Raw genomic sequence first — 24276 nt, forward strand, 5'->3', positions numbered from 1 at the left:
ACTATTACATGTTCTTTGTCACCTTTTTACGCTTATGGTATTGATTACGCGCTCGTAAATCTCGAATGGATTGGCGATAAGGAGAAGCAGAACGTTCCCTACTCTTCATTACGGAAACTGGGACTCGTAATTCTTTTCCAAACAAAGATGCATAAACATTGAATCCTCTATTATCGATAAAAAATATGTTATAAATAAAAACTAAAATTGAAATTTTAGGTTCACGAATGAATCTACAATTTTGATTCATTATTCGCGAAAAAAGAACCTTGAGCACCTTACTTTCTCCATTTTTTACACGCGGAAACGTATATGCTTGTTTGTCGAAGAGACTATTTTCGTAATACGCTAAGACTTATAAAATAACTTGGTAGAATCGTTACAGACAATTTCGCTTTTCCTTTCTACTGTTCTTCTAGTCGCAACTGCCATTCGTTTTTCAGTAGCATAGTATACAATATTGTTCAAACGACAATTGAAGTTCCGATGGTTCGATTACGCGAATTTACTCGTGGCATTCTCTTTGTTCCGTCATGCAGCGAGAGTAGACGCTATACTTTTCTGGTGAACGCAGAAACCTCCGAACGTTCCGTGTTTTTTCGAGTCTTGTTCAGAGCTACAGCTACTTGCCGAATTTTTCTGTATTCAAATATTCGAGCAATGATATTTAAAACACCGATGAAATATTCGAGCAATCGTAGTTCTACCTAGTTCTGCCCCGACTCCGACAATGGTTCTCGCTGGAACAACGAAACGTTCTGATTCTTTGTAACTGCGTTCGTACGATATTTTGTAACGTTCTCGTTCGCTTTTTTCGGAGCAACGTGAGCGTAGCTTTCTCGTACCCGCGATGTAGCTCACGAAAAAAAATATCTCGCTCTATTTGTAAGTAAAGATTTATCGAGACCTCGAAAAGCAGCGTTTCAAACGATAAGGACTGGATCCTTCGTCTCTAGATGTTCATGAATTTCGAGCTATTTTTATCTTACTCCGTGAGCTGAGGATACTGTAGAAATTATTCAGTCGATCGTGGAAATGATCGAAAGATGCTCCGAAACGTCCATGATACTCATCTTTGATTATTTCGACCATCGATAATGTTTATGGTTACGTTATTGCGGTTTCCAATTGACTTTTTCTGTCACTGGCGCGGCGTACACGAGTATCTTTCACATTTTCCGACGATCAGGTCGATCAATTTCGCAATGATTTTTCGTCGAAAGTGGCTTTGAAAAACAATGAAATGGCTCCCTCCCGCAGTTCGATATTTACTATTTAAACGGGATATATACATATACGCGCTCTGTAAATCTCGACGAGTAACGGCGCTCCGTCTGGACACGAAGCGTTTGTCGGCTCGTAATTGCTGTAAGGGAAACTTCGAAGCTGTTTCTAACAATCTTCGTTTCGATGCTTTCGATCGAACATTCCGAAATACGCGAGGAAGGTAACGTCGAATGAACGGACTTGCGCGAAAAACGATGACTCAAAATTACTTGAGTCATGTACAGCGACGAACCATAAAGAATATCTCTGAGTTCACAATGTGATAGAAATCCGTCTTTTTGTCCGTAAATTGTTTTTTCACAACAGCTATTAGACATCAGCTTGTGCGACACGAAATCTTGATGAATAGTTTTGTAATAATCTGTCTTAAAAATTCTGATCCTTGACTCTGTATTACAATTTTTCTTTCCAGCTCTCGAGCATACATTGTATTATAATTTGTAACTTGAAAACCTACAGCTTATAAAGTTTACTATAATTTTTATTGTTGGCCACTGCATATTCCTTTTTGTGCGTTGGCCGAAATCTCGAACCACCCTCGGAGGTAACGAGTGTTTCGTTACTCTTTATCGCGAATAAGGAGTACGACGAAATTTATAGCGTGCTCGAAAGCACGATTTATTCAGTCCTCGATATAATACTTAATCTTCGATCGTTCGAAGAATTATCTCGTGACCTAACAGGTTGCTAATATCAAGTTCAAATGGTCGATATATTTTCGTAATGATAAGCGGAGCAAGAAACAAAGACATGCTGGTTTCTATATATTTGTGATTGGAAAAGTATTACCTTTGTCGATGGAGTCAAGTAGGAATAACTCCACAAAAGACAAAGTAAAAAAATTGACAAAATAATGTACATTCTTTCTTAAGGTTCCCTTTAAAAAATTTAAATTTCTTTTTGTCAATTTATTTTAAATGTAAAAAGTTACGTATTGGTAAAGTGCTTCGACACTAAAGTTTTAAGAAGTTGAAAAAATGAAGTTAGTCACTTTGGCTTGTAAATGACTCAAGTATAGAACAGGTGGTTACGCGTTTCGGGTATTGAGAAGCAAATGAAACGTAGGGAAGGCCTGTGTTCTCAACCATCCCGATCATAGTTTAATGTATATACTACATATGTTGCATATGTAATATAATTAGCCCGTGTACATACGCGTATCGGGCTTATGCGCGCCCGTTTGGCAGTTGCGAACGCTCGACTATGTCATCATACTCGACTCTGTTTAATTAATTTATTTGTTCAAAAGATTCCAAAAATATAGATCAAACATCGAATAATTTTCATGACATTTAGAATTTCTTAGTCGTTTAAACTGTCTGAGAGTTGAACAAAATTTTATTCGGATGTTTTAATTCTGATTTGATCTCCAATCGTCAATCGATTTTAGTCAGAAGTTATTGTAAATCTTTTAAAGTCGAGTCGGATTGTCTGTGAAAGTGTTCGCAGGCGTCCAAGTACATAAGAATTATAATAAACATTCAGGAATCCGTCGTGGGCATTTGTAGCTCAATAATACACTTTGGTTTTTGTACGTCGCACCAAAGCGTTCTTTCTCGATTATTTCTGCACCGATCTAACCTCGTTATTGTTGTCGTCACGATTTTTAATATTGCTACGGATATCTGTCAAGTTTAAATCTCGTTCACTGTCGTTGTCAGTGAAGTTATTCGGCGGGGAGGCTTATGACAAGTAAAGAAGAGAATTGGTGATGTCAGATAAACGTTAAAAACAAAAGAAAACAGGAATTGAAAAATTTCTACTCCGTAGAAACAGCGTCTTCAGAGAAGGAAGGAAATAAATTTCTTTTTTCAAGCGGAGCGATTACTTTTATACGTTTAAGCGACTCGCGCGAAGTTTCCTTGAATTTAGGTTAGTCGAGTCAAGGGTTTCTCCCACCGGCCTAAAACGCGAGGATACCTGTTCGAAAATAGGCATCATTTTTTGTTTTCCGTTTTCAAGGGAGAAAATAACATTCCAAGGCCGTCTCTGAAGAGAACCTGTTTTTAGTTGCTATCGTTCGCGTTTGTAACCTTTCCCAACAGAGATTGAAATTCTAGCCAAAAAAAGAACTTCGATTATCCACTAATGTATTAAACGCCCAGTTAATTTTCTTTCACTTTCTATTTAATTTTAAACAAAGATCAACGAGCAGGCAACCTCATTTTTGTTTAAAATGTTTCAATGAAATCCATCGAAAAAGTGCGAACATATTTTTTAATTGTAAACTATTATTTCTTAAACTTGATGCTGTTGGTCCCCAGAAATCAATATGGTGTTCAACACGTTAACCCCTTAACGTATAATTTAATCACAAGTAACTTTTCAAACTTATACTATTTAATTCCGTTTAAATGTATTCGTACAATAATTGAAGAATAAAAAAAAAAGCGATGCCGATGCGTGGAATTTCGATTTCTGTTCGCAGGCTCGAATTGTTTGCCTGTTATATGACCACTTGTTAGCGGGAGACCTAACTAAAGATGGTTACGTAATTGCACAAAAGATAAGGAAAGAAACTATAAGCAAATTAAAGTGTAAATCTATTTTACGAATTACTAAAATGAAAATGAGAAACTTCTTAACGTGTAACGTGCAAGCGGTTATCAAATATATTTAAAAGAAAAAATAATTAAGCTCGCTTCCATGGAACGACCGTCTCATATCCAAATTCGATGTGCAGTCGAATCATTGTCGATCTAATAGATAAAAAACGTAATTTACACAATAATATTATTGTGCTAGGTCTTTCTTGCTCCCCGTTAACGCAAATTGAATCGACGTTCTACGATCTGTGATCAATTCATGTCAGATTCTTGACGGTAAACCGGAAGGCCGATTAGTTAGATAACTTTGAATTTAATTCTTACGAACTTATTCAGTCGTAATATCTTTGATAATTTAGATTTACCTCATTGCGAATTGTAAAGATACACACACACATATGTGTATATATATATAAAAATTATAATATATATACATACTTGTAAATCAAAAAAAAAAAAAAAAAATAAAAAAGAAGAAGAAGAAATACCTAACTGTGAATAACATCTAAGCTGTTGTGCATATATTTTAAAGTAAGAATAAATATTATTTAAGAGACACGTTGATTTAATTATTTGTGTTATTTATTGATCATTTTTATTTGTTTATTCAGTGGTCGCAAGAATGAAAATTTGTGCAATTGAGATCAATGCTCTCAGAAAACTTTGAAACGACATACAGTACTGGTCGTAAGTATTAGGGCACTTGGCCTTTATAAGGATCAATGGTGGAAAAACAATGTAAAAAGATCGCAGGTGATTGAGTGAATGATTCGCAAAGTTTGTAGCATTTTTAATATTTTTTTCAATTTTGTAGTTCACTAGGTAAAGTCGTCAAATACATCTACCAATTTTATAAAAGAATTTAGTATCATAAAGTAGTGTGGGTGACAGGATAGGTATACAGACGCTTTTTGTATTCTTCTATATTGGTAATGTAATACGCCATGCACGTGTCATTTTGGCATTCCGTGGTGGGTATATAAATCAACGGATACTTGACGTTTCCTACTTTCTCTACCTTCGAGTTGGCTGTAAAGAAAGTAAACAGTAAAATTGTAGTGTAAATCATACTCATTCGATGATATTAATGGTGGGATTAAGATCAATATGGTTCGTTTTACTAGAGTGATCATATCACTATAACGTATACTTGTACGACGTTATAAAAAAATTAGTATGCTCACAATCTACTCTGTCCGCTTGCAACTTGGCGCCCTCGTTGTTTTCCTTGTCGATCGATTTAGGCGTTCCGTCCACGTGCACGCTCAACTTCCTCAAGTTGCTTCCGTTCATCGTGTGAGCAGCCATCCACTCTCTAAGCTCTCCGATCTTGATAGACTCTATTGCGATCAATTCGTTCTCGATCCTATCGAACATGTAATCGCCCGCCGTTATTTCTGCCCAGTTGCTGCTGTACTCTTCCCCTAAATGTATGGGGGCATATAGCTTCTGTCTTATCAATGTTTCCTGTATAGCTTTCAAATCTTTTTCCGAGGTCTCCTCCAGGATCTTATTGAATGCCTTTAAAAACTCTTCAATCCTGCTGTCCACGTGCTCCGTAGAGTATTTGTCCGCTTGGGTAAAAACTGTGATGGAATAACTAAGGATATTGAAAGTGTTGTCCATAACACAAAATACGTCGTAGCCGAGTTGCTCTTGCGTCCTCAGGCGATTGAAAAGGGGTTCCTCCATGATCGTCTAAAAAGGAATCGGCACAAATTTGTTAATTAGATTATTATAGGGTTTAATTTGAAGGAATGAATAGGATTCTCCGTGTTAGGGCATATTATACATACGGTCAGAAGTTCAATCATAACCGACAATCTAACAGATGCGACATCGGCTTGATAGTAGTTCACCACAACAGAGTTTGTATCTGTTTCATTGAAGTTCCTTATTTTACAGTAGTTTATTCCCAAAGGTACTTGATTGACTCTGATATACGGCATAGTATTGGGCAATAATGGACCACATTTCAGCGCTTTTATGCAGTCACGTACATTCTCGATGACGTCCTCCTTCGTCTTGTTACCTTGCGCTAAGCATCGAATGTAAATGTGATCGGTAAAGCTTTTGACGAAATTTTGAAATTCGTCGAACTCGACGTCGCTGATGGCGCCGTGCCTGTAGGTGATGGGCTGATGACCCAGCAATAGAATGGACAACTTCACGTCTCTGAAATAACCAACATGAATATTTGAAAATATTTCTGAACCATTCCGTGGACCGTACGAATCATTACGTACTGAACCAGCTTCTTAGGTTTCGAGAATGTATTGTAATAGCTTTTAACGTGTTCCTTTCTCAAAACGTCGAAAAATTCTTTCGTTACGAGCGTCGGACAGGCTGCTATACATGTTGCAATAGTGTTCAATAAAAGCTGAAAATCAGACAGTTAATTAAACGTAACAAATAAATGGAACGTCAGCATTTAGTACTCTTTACCGATAATTTCTGATTAAATCCGTACACTTTGAGCACGATACCCTCATCGCTCGAGTAGATCTCATAATTCAGCTCAGCAGTCGTAGCTGGGTACAACTCTTCTACCAACAACTGTTGCAATATCGTAACGAATAAATCAATTAAGGCCGCGCTAAAAGTCCAATAAACAGACCACAAATATTTGTATTCGTTATTCGAAATTATCAAATCCAATAAAAATGTTTGCTATTTTTTTTACGATTTACCTCTTAGTCGAATGGATAGCCATGGGTGTTATGATATAAAAACTCATGTAGCACTCGGGTAAACGGAATTTAGGATCGGGTCGATACCAGACTTCGGATATATCATCCGTGTAAATTTTTGTAGGATATTTCGGAACGTCTGGTGGTATAGTAATTAAACTGAAATCATCCGTGAGGAAAACGTTCGGTAATGGTAAATAAAATTCAGGCAGAGGTTCGATGGTTCTCCAGCACTCTATCCACGCTTGTGGTATTTCCGTGTCCGTGTATTTCATTTGGAACCACGGCTCAATTTTATCGAACTCTTCGTCGTTGAACTTCTTGTCGAAAATGATTATGTTCACATCGTCGGGGGTCAAGTAGTTCAAACACGCCCGTATAGTGTCCGGATTGTACTCCATGTACAACTTGTCACTAATGATGTAATCGCAAGGAGGAAAATAGTGCATGTTCTCGCACAATTCTTCCACATATTCTGCTGGTGGCTCTTCATCAATAAATCTAGGAACAATGCGTCTCTTTCATGTTAAATATTCTCCAAATTCTTTCAGTGTCGTGAAATTTTGGTTTACTAAGAAATAGTGTGACTAATTTGACTTATAACGAAGTATAATATATTATAGTCAACATATTTTAATTGCTATTTATTTTACTATCTTATGAAATATCTCTTAAATTCTATCCACCTGAAAGCCGTATCTGCAATCTGTTTAATCTCGTCGTAAATTCGCTGCTGCGGTCCCTCTTTGCGCATTAAATTGATGAACGAGAATATAGCGTTCAAGACATCCGACAAATGTTTGAATCCTTGCTCGGTTAGGGTCAACGACAAACTGAACAACGCATACATAGAGCTGTGTTCGAACCCACTCTCACTGTTACCGCTCTTAATGTCCAGACACCACATCTTATCTCTTAAATAACTAATCAACGAACCCTTTCCTTCGTGCCCTATAATCCACGAAACGTACTGATGCGATTTGCTTTTGTACAAATGGTGCATGGATGGCATCGACCATGTTAATTGAACCTACAAAACAAAGTAAGGAAAACCGTATGCTACGAATGCAAGATTTCTGATAAGCTTTCGTTTCTTATAGCTTAAACAGTTCTTATATTGCGTACTTCGAAATAATACAATTTTTGCTCGGGTCAATAAGCGCTTATGGAAGTTGGAAATTAATTTCAAATAAATTATTAGGAGACACGAGCTTGTTTTTAACAAAAAAAATAGATAAACATACTCTGCAGATGTCTTTTACTGGCTTGATCTTATAGATTCTTCGAAATCTCGGCGTGTCGAAGGAATTCGCACCCTTGAACATTGAAAAGTCGTCTGGTGGCAAATTATTATTTGGAACGTTCGAGAAACATTCCGTGACGTAATTTTCCAACACGTCTAATGGAAATTTAGCCTACGGAAAATCGAAATTTGTAATCCTTTCAATCAAAATCGAAGTTCTAGATGTGAACGGCAGCATGATACTTACTTGAATGGCAAGCTTCATTCTGTGAGCACTATAGTGACGCTCCCTAAATTTATGTAGCTCCGCGTAAAGCTTTTCGTCCGTCACATTGTCACGCAACGTTATCAGGTTACCCCAACTGAATTTCGTTACCGGATGATTCGGTCGTGCGAAACTACAAAACAATTGCTCTTTTCTATCAATATCAGAGGGTAAGGCCATCTGAAATTCTGCATACATAATTTAATATTATTGTGCATCGTCGCTTAAGCCGAATTTACCCCTTTTCGCTCACAGTTTTTGCTCACAAAGTGGAAAAGTGTGAAATCAGCTTTTAAAATAAGTGAACAACGTATCGATGCGTACCGCTTTCTACGGCTTCTCGTTCTCTGGTTATGGCATCTTTCTTCATTAGGGGTTCAATAAAAAATTGAGCAAAACGATCGAGAGCGGGCAACAGATACTTCTTTTGTATCTCAAAGTAAAACGTTGTGTATTCGCATTCGGTGGACGCGTTTAACGAACCGCCTCTTTTACTAATAAATGCATCGATGTCATTTTCCTGCAAATTCATTGTTCGTTACATGATTGAAAGATTGAGTTTCTCTTAATCGTATTAGCCTGACATCGATACCTGAGGATATTTCGCAGATCCCATAAAAACCATGTGCTCCAGAAAATGCGCCAGACCTGGAATTTCTGGTGGATCGCTGAAGCTTCCTACACCCACGCATAAACCACATGCTGCCTGTGTAAGAAATATGCGTAGCAGCACTCTAAGAATATTAACAACATATATATTTAACATCAGTTAAACATTGAGTCATATATTTCAACAGAAGATACCATTTTTTCTTCTCTTCTTAACCGTTTAGGGCGAGTGGACTTCTCCGCGTCTTTCGTATCATCCTCTCCATCGTCATCATCATCATCATCATCATCATCACCATCATCATCATCATCATCATCATCATCATCATCATCGTCATCATCATCATCATCATCATCATCATCATCATCATGATCATGATCATCATCATCATCATCATCATCATCATCATCACCACCATCATCATCACCACCATCATCATCATCATCATCACCACCACCATCATCATCATCATCATCATCATCATCATCATCATCATCATCATCATCATCATCATCATCATCATCATCACCACCATCATCATCATCATCATCATCATCACCACCATCATCATCATCATCACCATCGTCGTCATCATCATCATCATCATCATCATCATCATCATCACCATCGTCGTCATCATCGTCAGGATAATGAGGAGGATCCTCTCTGCTTTCATTGTCCGCTTCACTCTTGGTTTCTTCTTCATCTTCATCTATGTTAACGTTACTAGCAATTATTTATACTTTTACGGGTTACCCACGAAGCTATAATAACGTGGCTCTATAAAATTAAAAATTATCAGAGCGGCGGGAAGAGATAAGCAATGACGGACTATAAACAGGGTGTCCAGTAACCAGCATTTCATTTTGAAGAAAAATAACTTCGAAAATTCATTAGAAATCATTAGATTGGTGCTTGTGCCACCAATTACCAGACACTCAGTACAATAAATTAAATATTATTAAATATTTTACATTGTTAAGACAGCATACAAACTTATAATTTGCATAGAACTATTAAATGTTTTTAGTAGCAGCCGATACATCAACTCTAAGATCTTTTCTACTGCAACCGATTTTCTTTTCACCTTTATCTTCGTTGTCACTTTCTTGAGCACCAGCTGAATGCATATCAGAGATCAGCAGACAAGTCAAGCCATTTTCCAACTTGATCACCCTAGACATAGGCAAAGAATAGGATTTAAAATAAAATGTAAAGCAATGAATGGTAGGTAATGCCAAAATTTTTACCAAGAACATGTATATGTTGTGTTTTTTTTTACCTGTATTCTTTCTTGTCGTTTTCCGATTTGACAGGTGTCTCTAAATAAGTAACATTGCCACGTGATTTCTCTGAGACGTCGGGTGACACTTCTAGTCGATTTTCGGTTTGCATTTTGTCATTAAACACAGAGCTAGCACTATTGAGGTTATGTTCTGCCGAGGTGGTCATGTTTTTTATCAGATTTATTGAGCCTTGATTTGATTTCAGTTTCTTCTCGGGCGGACTCTGAAGGGGCCTTTTTGGCATTATTGTCAACTATAGGCACTTGTTTAATCTTGCATTGGTATACCTTGTCAACAAGATTAATGATAGGCCTTGGACGAAATGTGATGTTTTCTTTCTTGGACGTGCGATAAAGCGTGGACGACGTCGAGGATCCTATTCCTATTCTAAAATGCGTTCGCAGCATGAAATTCACGTCCCTTCGTTTCGATGTCTTCTTCTATGTTCACCTGATCGAAAGAGTTTCGTAAGACAGGTGGACAGTAATGTTGTCTAAAAGGCGCAAACTTGGTTAAAACTAAACTTAACTAAACTTAAATTATATTTCCATGGCTTCGATTTTGTGAAACGGGACTCCGAAACGTGACAATTTAATAAGTACATACTGTCCTCCGCTCACTTGAAGTCCCGCGAGACGGCACAGGGGCAAGGGGAGTTGGACCGCCCATTTATCTGTCTTGCTCACTTGCTCTCAGGCAGTCCACATGTGTGTGTAACTGCCGCGACGAATAGCGAGCTAGAGACCAATGTGTGCGTGGGAATACGTGTGCCCCTTCTACTTCTCCCGCATTCCTTCCGCGGGACTTCAAGTGAGCGAAGGACAGTACTGTTACTCGACTATTGCGCGAAGACGGTCTAGTGATTAGATTGGTAGATATTTGCGACTTGACGGTCGAATGTTTTCTTTGCAGCTATTATGTGAATATAGTGCAATGCAGGCACGTTAAACTCATTTTAATCACAGCCTAAATTTACACTTCGTTATATTTACATTCGCACGCACCGGTTTACGCAAAAGTAATAACAATAATGTACATCAAGGGTCATTGATTCTCGCTATCTAAGAGAAGGTCATCGATTCCAACTAGAGATGGCGTGAACTGCTACTTTTGAATCACTCGTGATTCGATCACGTTCATTCCCAATCATGGTGATTTTTCACAGTGATTCGTGATTCTTTGTGATCGCTTTTGATTGGTAGGAAGCGTTCTTTTCATTTTTCACTAATTACATATGTCCTTAGACTGTATATGTATTATATTGTTGCGACGGACTGAAGATGCATCGTTGCGGCAACGTGAAGGCTGTTCCGCAACGATGTGAAGCTGCTCTTTCGAACGAGCGGAAGCGAGAGCCCTTTCCTTCCGGTTGCCAGAGGAACCGGCAACGATTTAAAAGTAGAGAACTACGTGAGACCTCATAGAGAACTGACGTACCGAATTGTGCTCTGTTTAAATAAAGCTTGTTCTTGTTTGTTAGTTCGTGTTCCTAGTTTTATGTTAATCTGTTCTGCGATAAAATGAGTTGTGCGAGAAACACCCCGTCCCGGCGCAACAATATTATAATATGGTCTAAAAGCAATGTTAACATAATTTTCTTATTAGGAAAAAGAAAAGGAAAAATTAAAAGTGATAGATGTAAGTATACGTTTTATTTCTCATTGTTTCAACATTCGTTTCATAAATTTGTCAACAGAGTAATGTATACGCAAAACTAACTTGTTTGTAATTTTAAATTCTAACTTATTTCTTTATAGTATACATATAATACAAAATGTCATATTAATGTATAAAAACGTATAGTATTATGTATATATATGTTTTCATATAAATGAACATAAGAATTTTCATTACAGATGATTTTATACTTTTTCTTATTTTTAAAGCGAGTGTTTTACACCTAAGCAATACTTTTTATCATTTATTTAAATAATCAACTGAAACAATTTGACATTTCAAATGTACAAAATATGCAATTAAGCAGCCTTTTTCATTGCTTAGACTACATTACTTTACAATTTAAATTTGGGGCATTTGTAATTCTTTGAACCATAATGATCAAGGGGTCTTCAAACGTGTATTTCCGTAAGAAAAATTTCACAAAATTTTTTTTCATTATAGTACTTTGCTTATGTGCGCCTACATAGGTCGGAAAGTAAAAATATCTGGGCAGTCGAGATTTGGAATCGATGTGAGATGTGAGGTCGAATTTCAGTTGTTCAAGAGCGAGAAGGCAAATGTGAGCCTTCCTCTCTTGACTCCCACGAGACGGTCCGAAATTACTTCGGGCAGTTTCGGAGAATCGAGAAAGAGGGCATGTGTCAGTTTGCCTTTGTCGACTTTCCGAAGTGGAATGAGGTATCCCCGGTGCACCCGATGTTCCGTATGGCATCCTTGATGTGTCGGTTGGTACTATGCATATCGATAATCAAATCAACATTTCGATATCTCATACGAGATTTAAATTTTGTGTAGACAACTAAACTTGTGTTGAAAAGAAACGGTTTAATCATTTATAATTATATTTGTAATTTAAGGTTGTAGCTAATTATTTGATGTGATTATGGATCAAGAATATTATTCGTCTATGTATAAATGGTAAGCGTGTTTATATGAAACATACTAGATAGATTAAGAAGAAATTGAAGGTTAAGTTCTATTAACGATCGATAGAATTTGTATTATAAGTATTTAATATGAACTTGATTTAAAATTTCTTAACGTTATTATTAAAATTCATATCTTTTAATTGTCACGTTGGTCATAAATTATATTAGATTAGGATAATTATCACTCCGTTAAAAGTAATTGTTGTATTGTTCAAAGGTTCGAAAAATGTGGAGTGATATCAAACATAAGAACGCATCTTCGTCAAAATTTAATAAACGCATTAAAAAATAAAGATCTTATATTGAAAAGCGATGGTCCCAAATCTGCAAAACAATACATTTACGATTTATTAATAGCAGAGTATTTATTTAATCATAATTATGCTTATACTTTGTCTGTATTTGCCAGTGAAGCACCATTGTTAATAAACTTTACAAATAAAATAATTCAAAAGTCTAATGGGAATGAAAATGATAATAAAGGGAAATTAGAAAATGATTATATATTACACACATTGGAAACATTGGGTATTAATCCTCATGATGCTAAAGGTCAATATGTTATATCACAGTACACTAAAAATGATATGCCATTACTCTTATGCATACTCAAGTGCATAACAATGTTCTCCTATAATATGCATAATAGTGTGCCAATAAAAGAGAAAGTAATTTTGTGTAATGAGTCCACACAAACTCAATTTTCTTGGCAATCTCATAGCTTGCAAGTAGAAAAATTAATTGCCCTAAAAAGAAAAATATCTATGCATAAGCAAATAGTAGATGATAAGCTACGTAAACGAGAAATTATATTAAAAGAACAAGCAGTGCTTATTGAACGGCAACTGGATGTATTAAATACAAAATTGCAACAAGTTCAGGTATCTTAAACTTAGATTCTATTATTAATAAGTATTCCAAAATAACTAATAAGAAATAAAATGTATTTCAGAATGTTGCACGTTCAATAAGCTTGAAAGAACAACAGCTAACGGAAAAATCACAGAACAGTGAAAAACAAATTTTACAGAAAGAAATGGAATTGGCATTAAAAGAAAGATTATTATTACAGGAAGAAAATAGGTAACTGTATATGATAACTTACACATTATTCAGTTGAATTTCTATATAATTACCTATTACAATTTATAGACTGCAGAGGGAACAAAATGACTGCAAAAAGTTGGAAGAAGACTTAAAAAAATTACAGGAAGAAGAAAAAACAAAAAAAATATCTACAAGTCGCAATTTAAAAAATATAGATATACAGACGGACTTTGTAATCGATTTATTGCAAGAAGATAAGATCAAGATGCTTACTAAAGAAAAGGAAGAATTAACTACTCTTATAGAAGATCAACAATTAAAAATAGAACAAATAACCCAACGTGCCCTCCAGTTATGTAGACAAATAGAAGGAATACATGCGTTAAAGTCCACTAGCATAGACGCTCCAGCGCAAACTGTAAATACAAATACAATCATCAGTGAAAGTAGTTCAACAGAAGATATTCTTCAGGATGCAAAATTAAGACTTAAACGCTTGGAGGAAGAAAGTTTGAGAGCAGATCAATATTATTATAATTTTATTAATAATTCGCCTTAATGTTACTCCTAATAGTAATTTAATAGCTGTACAATAAGAATTAGCAAGGCATCATATATGTATAAGAATAATTTGCATACTGCAACAGTATCATTCATATTGAATTATATAATATAATGCATATAATAATTAGATAGAAATATGAATAAATGTTTTTCTCGGTTTTTGGAGTACATATTACATGGTAAGTACAATGAATGAACAATCAGGTATGAAATTTGTGACAATGTCTTTATTGCAATCACTAATTCCTATTTATTATAAACTATATAAAATTTCAATTATATGTACAAATTTAAGACTGAATTGAATGTGTACCAAAGAGTTTTTGTTACCTACTTTATTTTATAAAATTGGACGTTAATATAATATACAAATTATTCTCTATTTTTCTTTATTATTTGAATTCTACCTTAATTACATGCAACACCAAACGTAGTATATAAAATGTTAAGTCAATTTTTTTCCATTGTTGTACATCATCTTCGTTTTGGATCCGAACTCCGCCTAGTGTACAATGATTAAGGATTATACATTTTTCGTTTAAATTATAATAATTTTACTAGTACAAATTGAATAAAATTTATATTTAATACGTATTAAAAAAGGATATTGTTTATCTCGACTTTCACGGCCTTCCCGTTCATGAGTACGTTCCTTTGTGTAGGGTGACTTTTCCTGAAAATATATTCTCATATGAATCTTCTGAATGCCATGTTTTCCTGCAATTGACGTTTGGGTACTTGATAGTATCACCTATTTTTTCTGGTCTTTGCTATTGTCTCCCATTTCGTCTTTTCAATGTACTCGAAGCGGACGTCTTTATCAACTAAGGGGTCAAGGAATAGTGTTAGAAAAACGATTAAAAGTTAATTGATGTCAGAATGTTGGGATAAATAAAAAAAAATGTGATGTAATAGGATTTAGAAAAAAAAGTGTAATATGTTACTGCGATGTGTGTTGAATATTCTTATTGAATTGAGACATTTATACATGTTTCTTTTTTTCAATCCATAAGGATTTTGTAATATGCTATACCTTTTTGTGCTTCACAATTACAGGGAGGACAACTAATGACCTACTTCCAATCGATTTTGCTATATGCGATGAAAGACAGCTATACGACTATCGAAAAAATCATTCAAATAACATCAAAGAAAGCTTAATGGAAATATGTTGCTAACGTATATAGCATATTATATAAAATTATTCTTATTTATTTGAATGAATATCGATCATTTATGAAAAAACAATTTTTTATATTCTTTTTACTATAAGTAGTAAAAACTTCAATTTAAAACTACCAACCTTGTTATAGTGATGTTTTTCTCTGTGTTCTGGAATATCACCGTTTTGGTGTGCTCCTTTTGCTAAAAATAGTTTTTATTGTTTATAGAATAAAATTCTTTCAAATTCATAATACCGAAGTAAATTGTATATACCTCTTTCATCATCTTTTCTTCTTTTTTGTTCAGTTGTGATTGCTGATTCATCTGCCCTATCCTGTTTTAATACGAATATTGTATACATGTATATACTAAATGAAACAAATTTATCGTTTAATAATATTATATTACTAAACTTTATACGTTGTAAATACGAAACATACCCTCTTTCGTCCCAATTTCTTTTCTTTACGTAGTTCTTTTTGTTCATCCCTTATTTTGCCCTTACTCGAACGTTCTTTTTTGTCTAAACTACCTTCTGTGCGTCTACCTTCCTGCTAATGACAAAAGAACGGCTTACAACAAAGCAGATAAAAAATAGATCAACAGAATGCAATGGTACTCACCTTTTGTATGTTTTCAACTTTTCTTCTTTTTGCATCTGAAATTAAATATTATCAGTAACGCAATATACGATAAACATATACATATACGATATTTTTTAAATAAGCAATTATCTTTCCTAAAAATACTGTAAGAAAGCTCCAATACACTTTGTCTCAATTACATTTTGAATATTTTAATACAAACCTCTATCAGATCCATCTTGAGTTGGTCCGGAACTAGCACTACTATTTGATACACTAGAGAGATCTCGATCTAAATTGTCTACTCCACTGCTATAATAATGTTCTTCCTGTAATTTAGTTAATATTAGACACTAATACACATTTTAAGTGTTGTATAATGATTAATCTGATAATTTGCATAAAATGTTTAATTACTTTGTAATATTTTCTATCCTTTTTATCTATCGGATCATCTTCTTTAATTTCATCCTTTTTTATATGTTTGTCCTTCCCGTCTGAACTTTCCTTATTTTCATCTTTCTTTCTGATTTTTTCAGAACTTTCGCTAGATTGAAAAAAAAAATGCTAGAGCACTTTCCAATAATATTACCCAGGTAGAAATTTAAATATCTATCGCATAACTTACTGATGTAGTTGATTCGATGCGCTTCGTTTCTCTCGTTGATCTTTATTTTCTTTTTCCATTCGAGTGTCACCGTTAGTAATTTCTTTATTTGATATTCCATCACTGACTTTTTCCGATGGATCACTATTTGAAGTATCTAGCGTCTTTCCAGCCTACATAGAAAATGCATTGTTTTATAAATAAGACAAATATTATAATTATAATTATATACAAACCTTGTCTCCTACATGATGGAAATCTGCTTCGCGAATCATATTTGGAGTTTTGGCTTTCAATTGGCCACTATATGACGTAGCCAGGACATGTAAATCTTGACGTTGTCCACGTTCTTCTTCTCTTACTTTTTCCACTTTTCGCTCAAGAATTTGTGACAGTTTAGCCAATACAGGGAAATGTGGCAATATTTTTATTAATATTATTAAAGAATTTCTTATTTGTACATAATCCTTGGAATCCAAACAAACTACTATAGCCTATAATATATAATCGTTTTAGTACTTTATGACGCAATTTATTAATACTTTGGTAAATTGGTAATTTTAACGCGCAATCTAAGACTGGCCGCTGAGAGCAATTTATACAAATTTATAGCTGGTTGCCACCGGATTCTGGCATTAAAATTCATTAAATATATTTATTTAGTAGATTGAAAAATGACGTAAAATATTACATAAACAGATGCGAAGGTATTAAAAGACATAATTCAGATAACGAATACCTTGGTAATTTTGTAATGCCACTTGTGGCACACGTGTCTGTAGTTTTCAAATCCTACCATGTCGTTCGCTTCGGAAAATTGATTACTAACTCGAAACTTCGTCACGAATCCTGGATAATTACTACATTCCTATAATACGAGAACCATATAAAAACGTTTAGGCATTTGAAATGCGATTAACGAGAATTATACCTTATCGAATATGGCTTTCTCAGAATGCCATCTCATTACTGTTTCAAGCATGGCGCATAAAAATCTCCCATAACGATTTGCTTCGTTCTCGGTACATGAGGTAACTGAATATGTTATATCACAGAAAAGCTGAAAGATTAAACACGATCCAGTAAATAACTTAATTAATATTACTCGAGATGTTTTGTTTTTTTTTTATATAGATAACACTCACTCTGTCGTAACAAAGAAGCGTTGAAAAATTTGCAGTCTTTAAAGAATGTATAGTGTGAACGAACTTAGCACAATACATGGCATCCACAGTCGTAAATGTACATCGAGGAAACAGGCACAATTGTAGGAATTGGGTTATCGTTTCATTTTTCGCCGATTTAGCGCTCCGAGATAAAAACCATGTATCTTTCTCTTGTCTGATAAATCGATATTTAATTTTGATTAATATTTGATTAATAAAATAATTAAAACTCATTTTAGTCTCAAACTTCCTATATTTATATAGTATAATGTTTCCGGGCAGTAATTAGGCCTTAATAAGAAGCAAACTATTATTCCAATTATTATAATAAAATTTTACCTGAGATATGCAAATACTTTTTCAACGTGTTCTTCTTGTTTTTTCCTTTCGTCCTGTAATTTTTCGATTAACGTAGTATATCTTTCTTGTTCCTTTTTCCCTTTACTAACATTCTGTAAAAAATATATCAACTTAAAATTAATAATCTCTGAAGATGTTGGTTTGTCGTACAAAAACACACATTAACGCACCATGTCTTTGGAATCGGCACTTTGCGCCGCAAGTTGCTTTAGTTTATTAATTTCACGCTGATAACTTTCCACAGGGACGTACAAATCATACATAGACAATGACCAAAATGTTACAAGAAATTGCGGCGAAATATCTTCCCATACTTTCAAAGGATGCAAGGGTCTAACGGATTGAGCAACAGGTGCCATAACCGCTTGCGCAGCTTCTGCATATTTCGCTTGTTTCATAGTGGTTGACATTTTTTTGTAGTTTGGGTCAGCTTTACGTAGGGCATCATATTTAATCTGAAAGCATCTAATTTATTCTAATTCTCTAAGGTATAAACACAAGTTTATCGGAAACATGGAGATTACTTACATTAATAGCATGTGCGAACATTGGTCTAGCAAGGAAAAATGCAACATCAGAATGTATATGATTGTCCTGAAGCATAGAGTGTATGGTGGGAAGTCTTTCAACGTATTCGTCTACTGTCATTGTCGAACCCAAGAAAGTTCCAAATTGAACTAACGTATCTTGACACTGATCATACAATTTCCCTATAATTTTACATTAAATTATATGTTTACGAACTTCCCCGCGAAATCACGCAGTAAATAACGAATTTAAGAAATGCGATATTTACCAACAAGTTTAAGATGAGATTTATCTGTCTCTCTGTACACAACACAATGTTTTTGTTGTGCCATTAATAGACATAGAGCTACAGCAAGATCATGTTCAGCAAGAGCTTCTTTTAATCGTTGAGACGATTTCTTTGTATTACGTACTTGACTGAAATAACCAGCCTAAAAAATACTTTAATAGTAAATATTTACCTATCAACTCAATTGGTTATTTACTATTTACCTCGTTTTTTAATAAATCTCCGCCTGCCATAGCGTCCAATTGATCTGAAGTCATTTCTTCAGCAGCTTCAATACCTGCCATTTTTTGTACTATTTCTTTCAATATTAATAAATCTAAGCTGAAAATAAAGATAAATAATAAAACTTCGTATGCTCCCTTTATACATTGTCTGAATTTTATCATTATTACCATGTAATATTAATATTGACTTTCTAAATGAGTATACCACATCAGATGAGTAACATTTATGACAGTACTTGTTAAGTATAATCAAAAGATATGTATTAAACTATTAGTCCCTCTTATACAATATACCTTTTTTGTGCTTTGAGTTGGTTAGCTACATATTGCAACAGACCAGTAAGTTCAATATTATATTTTTTGAATATAGCTCCACAGAATGAAGCTAGAGATTGAAGCCAAAGAGATATGCTGGTACCATCATGTTTAAATCTATCTCTATCAGCACCTGCTAAAGCTTCCACAAGACAATAACCGAGTACATCATACGAAATGTTTGTCAGATATTTTAGAGAATCTACGACAGGTCCTGTAACAAATCAAACAATTTTAAAGATTAAAATGCATGCCCGGAAAACTATAATAAATTGAATTAATACTTTTTATTCACAATATCTTTTGCAGGACATTGTGCCAGAGTAGCAGAGTTGATTAGTGTAAGATTCATATAAGATTGTCAACATACCTATAAGATTATCATACAATTGAATTTGTATAAGAACATAATCAAATAACACACCAGGCGACGAATGTGTTAGTTTGCCTATTGACCTTCCTACAGGTTTAATAGTTTCCTTGCTTACTCTTTTCATAATAGACTTAATCATCTTCTGTGCATCGGCTCTTTTCCGTAAAAGAGCAGCGTGCTGTAAAGGTGTATCGTTCTTCCAGCGAGCGTATAAACAATATCGATTTTGATACGGATAATATTTTAAAATATTCCACAATTCTTCTGCAACACAACAGTTGCAATCCATGAAAGACAATGAGGGTAACAATGCCACGTCGAGAATAGTCAGTACATCATAGTAAAGATTATTATTCTTGTCAACCGGTTGCTTGTTCGAATCTAACGGGCACTGTTTAATAGCCGCATGACATAATCTCATGATTTTGTACATTAAAACGGGATCATGGTGTAAATTGGGACCAAGAACTATGAGCATCGGTAACAACTGATCATGTATCTGTTCAAGGTTTTCTATCGACTTTGGTGCTAGAGAGCTCTTTAACGGAGGTACTCTTCTGCCTTGTATTTTCGGCGATATGATACAATACCTGAAATATAGTATAATAACAAAGTACCATAATTTAATCGTAACAACATATTTCATGCCCAAAATAAATAATAAATTACATAAAATTATACTTACTTGCGATAAACGGGTTCGATAAGGGATTGAATCATTTTGCAGAGTGCTAACGCAATAGGACGCTGATCGGTAAGACTGTGTTCTGGTAACCTACCAAATAAGTTTTGTGCTACCTCCCAAGCTCCTATTTCTAACAGTGCTTCGCATAATCCGAACTTTTGATTGCATATATATTTATCCTTTTAGAAAGGAAAGATTTAAATAAAAACTTGAATAGTACCGAGATTAATTTAGAGTGAAATTATACATTCGTGTACCTGTAGGTTTTCTTTTTCCTCTGGGACTTCTTCTTTGTCTTTAGTAGAAATTATGCTTAATTTACGGACATATTCTTTTGCTAGTTTCATTGCATGCTCATGTTCTTTAATAATAGTCCTATCATCTGGCACTAACCATGGTAATATATCATCTAACTTAATGACACCGTGTTGTAACATAAGTGCAGTAACTTTTTGTAATGAAAACGGAGTAGCATTGACAGTACAACAATATTTAAATCCTAGAACTTCGCAGAGTACCTGCTGATCACTCATATATGAACGAATTAAAGGAATAAACAGTGCATCATCCTGAGGTCGATTTTCGAAAGTTTCTAATAGAATGTCCAGTACTCTATTAGGGTCTAAATTAAAATATCCTACAAGAATGATACACATGTAGTTCTGTATGCTATTCCAATTACACTATGAAATTAACAATAAATTATACCAGAAGAAAATAACATTTTATACACATACCAATAAGAGATTTAACAATTTCTAGTATCGATGGAACTTCGTTTTCTGGACGTTCCTGATTCAATTCCACTATAAGTTTAGAATAGCCTTCGCTCTCTTCTCTGAATAAATTAAATTTCCGTTGTTTATAGCTGTAAACAAAAATATAAATTTTATTCAAATTCTAATTTATTCAAAATAAAATTACACTATTGGATAAAAAATACATACTACAATTTTGTTTTCACTTTGATAAACTTAGTTTGAAAACTCTTATTCTTTAATGTTCCAACATCTTGCAATGTATCGATTTCTAAACGTTCCTTCAATATCCTATCTGTTAGAAACTGTGCAAAAAGTATATGACATAAACAATTATGTCATTGTGATTTTTTTTAACAGACTGTAAACACTTCGATTGCATTTATTGTTATCTTATAAAATGATACCTTTTCTGCTTCTTTCACAATATAATAAAAGTTATTTCGTTCTTCGTTATGTGCTTCTGCATCTATCAGTGTAAATATATCTACAATTGCAGATGGTATTGCTCCATCAATATTCTGAAAAGAAATATATTTTGTACATTAAAGATCAGCCAGAAAATCTATATGGAATAAGTAGTTTTGTTATTCAGTTTTAAATCTATCTATTACAATAATGTTTATAGTTCATGAATCATTCATCTTACCATCAGTTCACCTAATGTCTGAACTACATTGTCCCTTTTTATGTTCCCACGGATTCCATTCGATATTAATTCGTACAATCCTCTTCTCCATTCTAGAAGGAAAAAGAAATATCACACATAAATGTAAAAAACATTGTGTTTCCTACAACACATAAAATATTTAGATATTGTATTCAAATCAAGAAACATTTAACATTTTTAATATTTGCGTGCATTCCTTATTCAATGTGCAAGCCAGAAATCTTATGAATTTAACACTGGAGACATGGAAACAATAAGCTTTAATATATATAAAGCAGGTACACTAATGGAGCATATACCCAAGCTGGCAAGGTAAATCATAAAATTATAGAAATTCACCTGTAGTGTTGCCTTCCTTAAATTTGTGCTTGATTAACTTGAGGCTGCAAACAGTTGTTAATTGACAATTAACTCTTCAGAAGAGCGAGAAACAGGAGAGATAAGTTGCAACCATCAATTGCACAGAGTATGCAGTATCAATTCAATATTAATCGAACGCACTTCTGACGTTAACGCGTTAACCACTTACAAATCATTTTTCCCATGTTTATCCCATGCTTTCCATATTTCTGAATTCCACACTTTACCAGCCATTTTAATTCCATGAAAAGCTTTTTATGATTAATAACAATTGTATCAACATCACAGGTGATCACAGGTTAATAGACTCCATTTTCCACCATTGCAAGCGTCCTCGAAGCTATCGCGGCGCGATCTTCCTTATGTCATACACTATATCTAGTATGACATCTTTATTGTTAAAAACTTTTTACGCATTAACAACGCTATTCTTAGTGATAACATGTTTATTATAAAAGCAATAGAAAAATCGTGTATGTGCAAAATTATATATACGAAAAAGAACCACATTAAATGAAATCGTGTGACAGAAAATTAGATCTCCAATAAATGCAAATTCAATAGAGAGTAATTATTCAAGAATGTGATAAATATTGTTAGTTCCTTTTAATGGCTCTATCGTTTACAATTTTGTAATAAAAGTACTGCCATTAGTTTATTAACTCTTTGTTGAATATTACTTTTGGCTAGAGACACGATAAACCAATGAAATCATATTGCGGTTCTTTCAGTTCAATACTATAATATTTCCCATATATTTTACATTTATTTAAAAAGCATTATTTTAACCGCATTAATTTATGTAAAATAAATGTATAGTTGCATAATAAAGATATTAAATGAAGAAATGTATAACTTGTGTAAATTGAACAAATTATTTTGCGTGTGCTTTATATATGTATATATAACAATATTTTTATACTTTTAAATGCGTAGTTACATAATATATTGCTAAGAATTTTTTGTGATTGTAAATATGTTCTATGGGCATTTTATACGTAAATATTATCAATGGGCTGCTGTACAAAAACGATGAGTTTAAGAACACTAGAAACTTTGGTTCTTTTGCGTTGAACCATACGTCGGAGAGGTAATGTCAAATTCGCATAAACAGAATCGTGAAACATCTGGCTGTGAATTAAACAAAATAAATAAGTTTTCATAGAATTACATTAATTAATAATTGTACAGTAATGCGATTTCAATATTATCATCCTAGAATATAAAATGCCTTATAAACACACATGAGTCGATCATTGTTTTGTTTACTATTGTAACTGCGAACCGATATAATTTAAGTTAATTGAACTAATCCAATGTTTTGCAATAATGATAAATTTTTTCATCTATTTTATATATTTAACTTCTATCTTTGATTCCTTCGATTGTTTCAATGAATTTGTTTCTTTGTTTGCACTAAACGTTGTTTGGTTATGTCACGTTGTGGTAATAAGATTTATTTTGTAATTTTGTCTTTAGTAGAAAATGGCCAAGTCTACAGAGAAAAAGGGAAAGAGTGCTATCAACGAAGTTGTGACTCGTGAATACACAGTGAATCTTCACAAACGCCTTCATGGAGTTGGATTTAAAAAACGTGCTCCACGAGCAATAAAAGAAATTCGTAAGTTTGCTGAGAAACAAATGGGCACTCCAGATGTGAGGATTGATACCAGACTCAATAAACAACTTTGGTCCAAAGGAATTAGGTAAATATTATATATAGAATTTAAGGTAAAAAAGGTTCAAAGTTGTTTGAAACAAAATCAATCTTTGGATGTTTATTTTCACTATGTTGCATTGTTTTTCTGATCTAAGTAAATGTTGTATACTTCAGAAATGTACCATTCAGAGTTCGTGTACGATTGAGCAGAAGAAGAAACGACGACGAAGATTCTGCAAACAAATTGTATACCCTTGTTACGTACATACCAGTTGCTACTTTTAAAGGTCTCCAAACAGAGAATGTTGATGCAAGTCAAGATTGAATTATTTCTAAATAATAAATAGTTTTCATCAATTCTTGTATCTATAATTATTGCAACCCTT

The 24276-nt window shown here is 34.0% G+C and overlaps 5 protein-coding genes across 11 annotated transcripts; 2 read left to right on the forward strand and 3 right to left on the reverse strand.

Annotated features, from left to right (window-relative positions):
- Window positions 1–4416: 4416 nt before the first annotated feature.
- LOC122401328 (nardilysin-like) lies at window positions 4417–8990 on the reverse strand. 3 transcript variants are annotated; one of them, XM_043403408.1, is made up of 12 exons: window positions 8836–8990; window positions 8624–8737; window positions 8356–8551; window positions 8014–8219; window positions 7768–7938; window positions 7210–7553; window positions 6524–7024; window positions 6279–6429; window positions 6080–6213; window positions 5630–6008; window positions 5018–5531; window positions 4417–4862 (listed from the first exon to the last, which is right to left on the reverse strand). In XM_043403408.1, exons 1-12 carry the CDS (start codon window positions 8836–8838, stop codon window positions 4702–4704), a joined length of 2874 nt encoding a protein of 957 aa, XP_043259343.1. In that variant the 5' UTR covers window positions 8839–8990; the 3' UTR covers window positions 4417–4701. The 3 variants fall into 3 exon arrangements, with proteins under 3 accessions (XP_043259343.1, XP_043259344.1, XP_043259345.1); XM_043403409.1 differs by having other exon boundaries at window positions 8624–8765; XM_043403410.1 differs by lacking the exons at window positions 8624–8737; window positions 8836–8990 and having other exon boundaries at window positions 8014–8164; window positions 8356–8483.
- Window positions 8861–10978, reverse strand: LOC122401292 (nonsense-mediated mRNA decay protein 2-like). The gene is made up of 6 exons (XM_043403357.1): window positions 10756–10978; window positions 10215–10377; window positions 9924–10150; window positions 9729–9817; window positions 9176–9353; window positions 8861–8885 (listed from the first exon to the last, which is right to left on the reverse strand). The coding sequence occupies exons 2-6, from the start codon at window positions 10332–10334 to the stop codon at window positions 8861–8863; spliced, it is 639 nt and encodes a 212-aa protein (XP_043259292.1). The 5' UTR covers window positions 10335–10377; window positions 10756–10978.
- A 1448-nt stretch (window positions 10979–12426) lies between these two features.
- Window positions 12427–14451, forward strand: LOC122401274 (reticulocyte-binding protein 2 homolog a-like). The gene is made up of 4 exons (XM_043403319.1): window positions 12427–12525; window positions 12754–13417; window positions 13489–13619; window positions 13689–14451. The coding sequence occupies exons 1-4, from the start codon at window positions 12491–12493 to the stop codon at window positions 14140–14142; spliced, it is 1284 nt and encodes a 427-aa protein (XP_043259254.1). The 5' UTR covers window positions 12427–12490; the 3' UTR covers window positions 14143–14451.
- Window positions 14452–14493: 42 nt separating this feature from the next.
- Window positions 14494–22565, reverse strand: LOC122401271 (THO complex subunit 2). Of its 4 annotated transcripts, XR_006259433.1 has the most exons (29): window positions 22400–22565; window positions 22210–22253; window positions 21850–21941; window positions 21608–21721; window positions 21390–21505; window positions 21180–21310; window positions 20700–21079; window positions 20443–20621; window positions 19755–20347; window positions 19364–19598; window positions 19049–19166; window positions 18825–18987; window positions 18557–18738; window positions 18199–18483; window positions 18008–18120; window positions 17648–17843; window positions 17434–17562; window positions 17242–17370; window positions 16739–16996; window positions 16524–16675; window positions 16313–16442; window positions 16119–16224; window positions 15935–15969; window positions 15752–15865; window positions 15585–15645; window positions 15451–15512; window positions 14899–14971; window positions 14756–14820; window positions 14609–14652 (listed from the first exon to the last, which is right to left on the reverse strand). XR_006259433.1 is itself a non-coding variant. In XM_043403312.1 (28 exons), the coding sequence occupies exons 1-28, from the start codon at window positions 22462–22464 to the stop codon at window positions 14622–14624; spliced, it is 4275 nt and encodes a 1424-aa protein (XP_043259247.1). In that variant the 5' UTR covers window positions 22465–22565; the 3' UTR covers window positions 14494–14621. The 4 variants fall into 4 exon arrangements, 3 of the variants coding, with proteins under 3 accessions (XP_043259247.1, XP_043259246.1, XP_043259248.1); XM_043403312.1 differs by lacking the exon at window positions 14899–14971 and having other exon boundaries at window positions 14494–14652; window positions 15752–15862; XM_043403311.1 differs by lacking the exon at window positions 14899–14971 and having other exon boundaries at window positions 14494–14652.
- Window positions 22566–23206: 641 nt separating this feature from the next.
- LOC122401277 (60S ribosomal protein L31) lies at window positions 23207–24247 on the forward strand. Of its 2 annotated transcripts, none has more exons than XM_043403325.1 (3): window positions 23207–23320; window positions 23710–23936; window positions 24065–24247. In XM_043403325.1, exons 2-3 carry the CDS (start codon window positions 23716–23718, stop codon window positions 24213–24215), a joined length of 372 nt encoding a protein of 123 aa, XP_043259260.1. In that variant the 5' UTR covers window positions 23207–23320; window positions 23710–23715; the 3' UTR covers window positions 24216–24247. The 2 variants fall into 2 exon arrangements, with proteins under 2 accessions (XP_043259260.1, XP_043259261.1); XM_043403326.1 differs by having other exon boundaries at window positions 23240–23320; window positions 23713–23936.
- The last annotated feature ends 29 nt before the right edge of the window (window positions 24248–24276 follow it).

The sequence above is a fragment of the Colletes gigas genome, unplaced genomic scaffold (genome assembly GCF_013123115.1).
Source record: "Colletes gigas isolate AHSC1104 unplaced genomic scaffold, ASM1312311v1 Colletes_gigas_Sc00023, whole genome shotgun sequence".
NCBI lineage: Eukaryota > Metazoa > Arthropoda > Insecta > Hymenoptera > Colletidae > Colletes > Colletes gigas.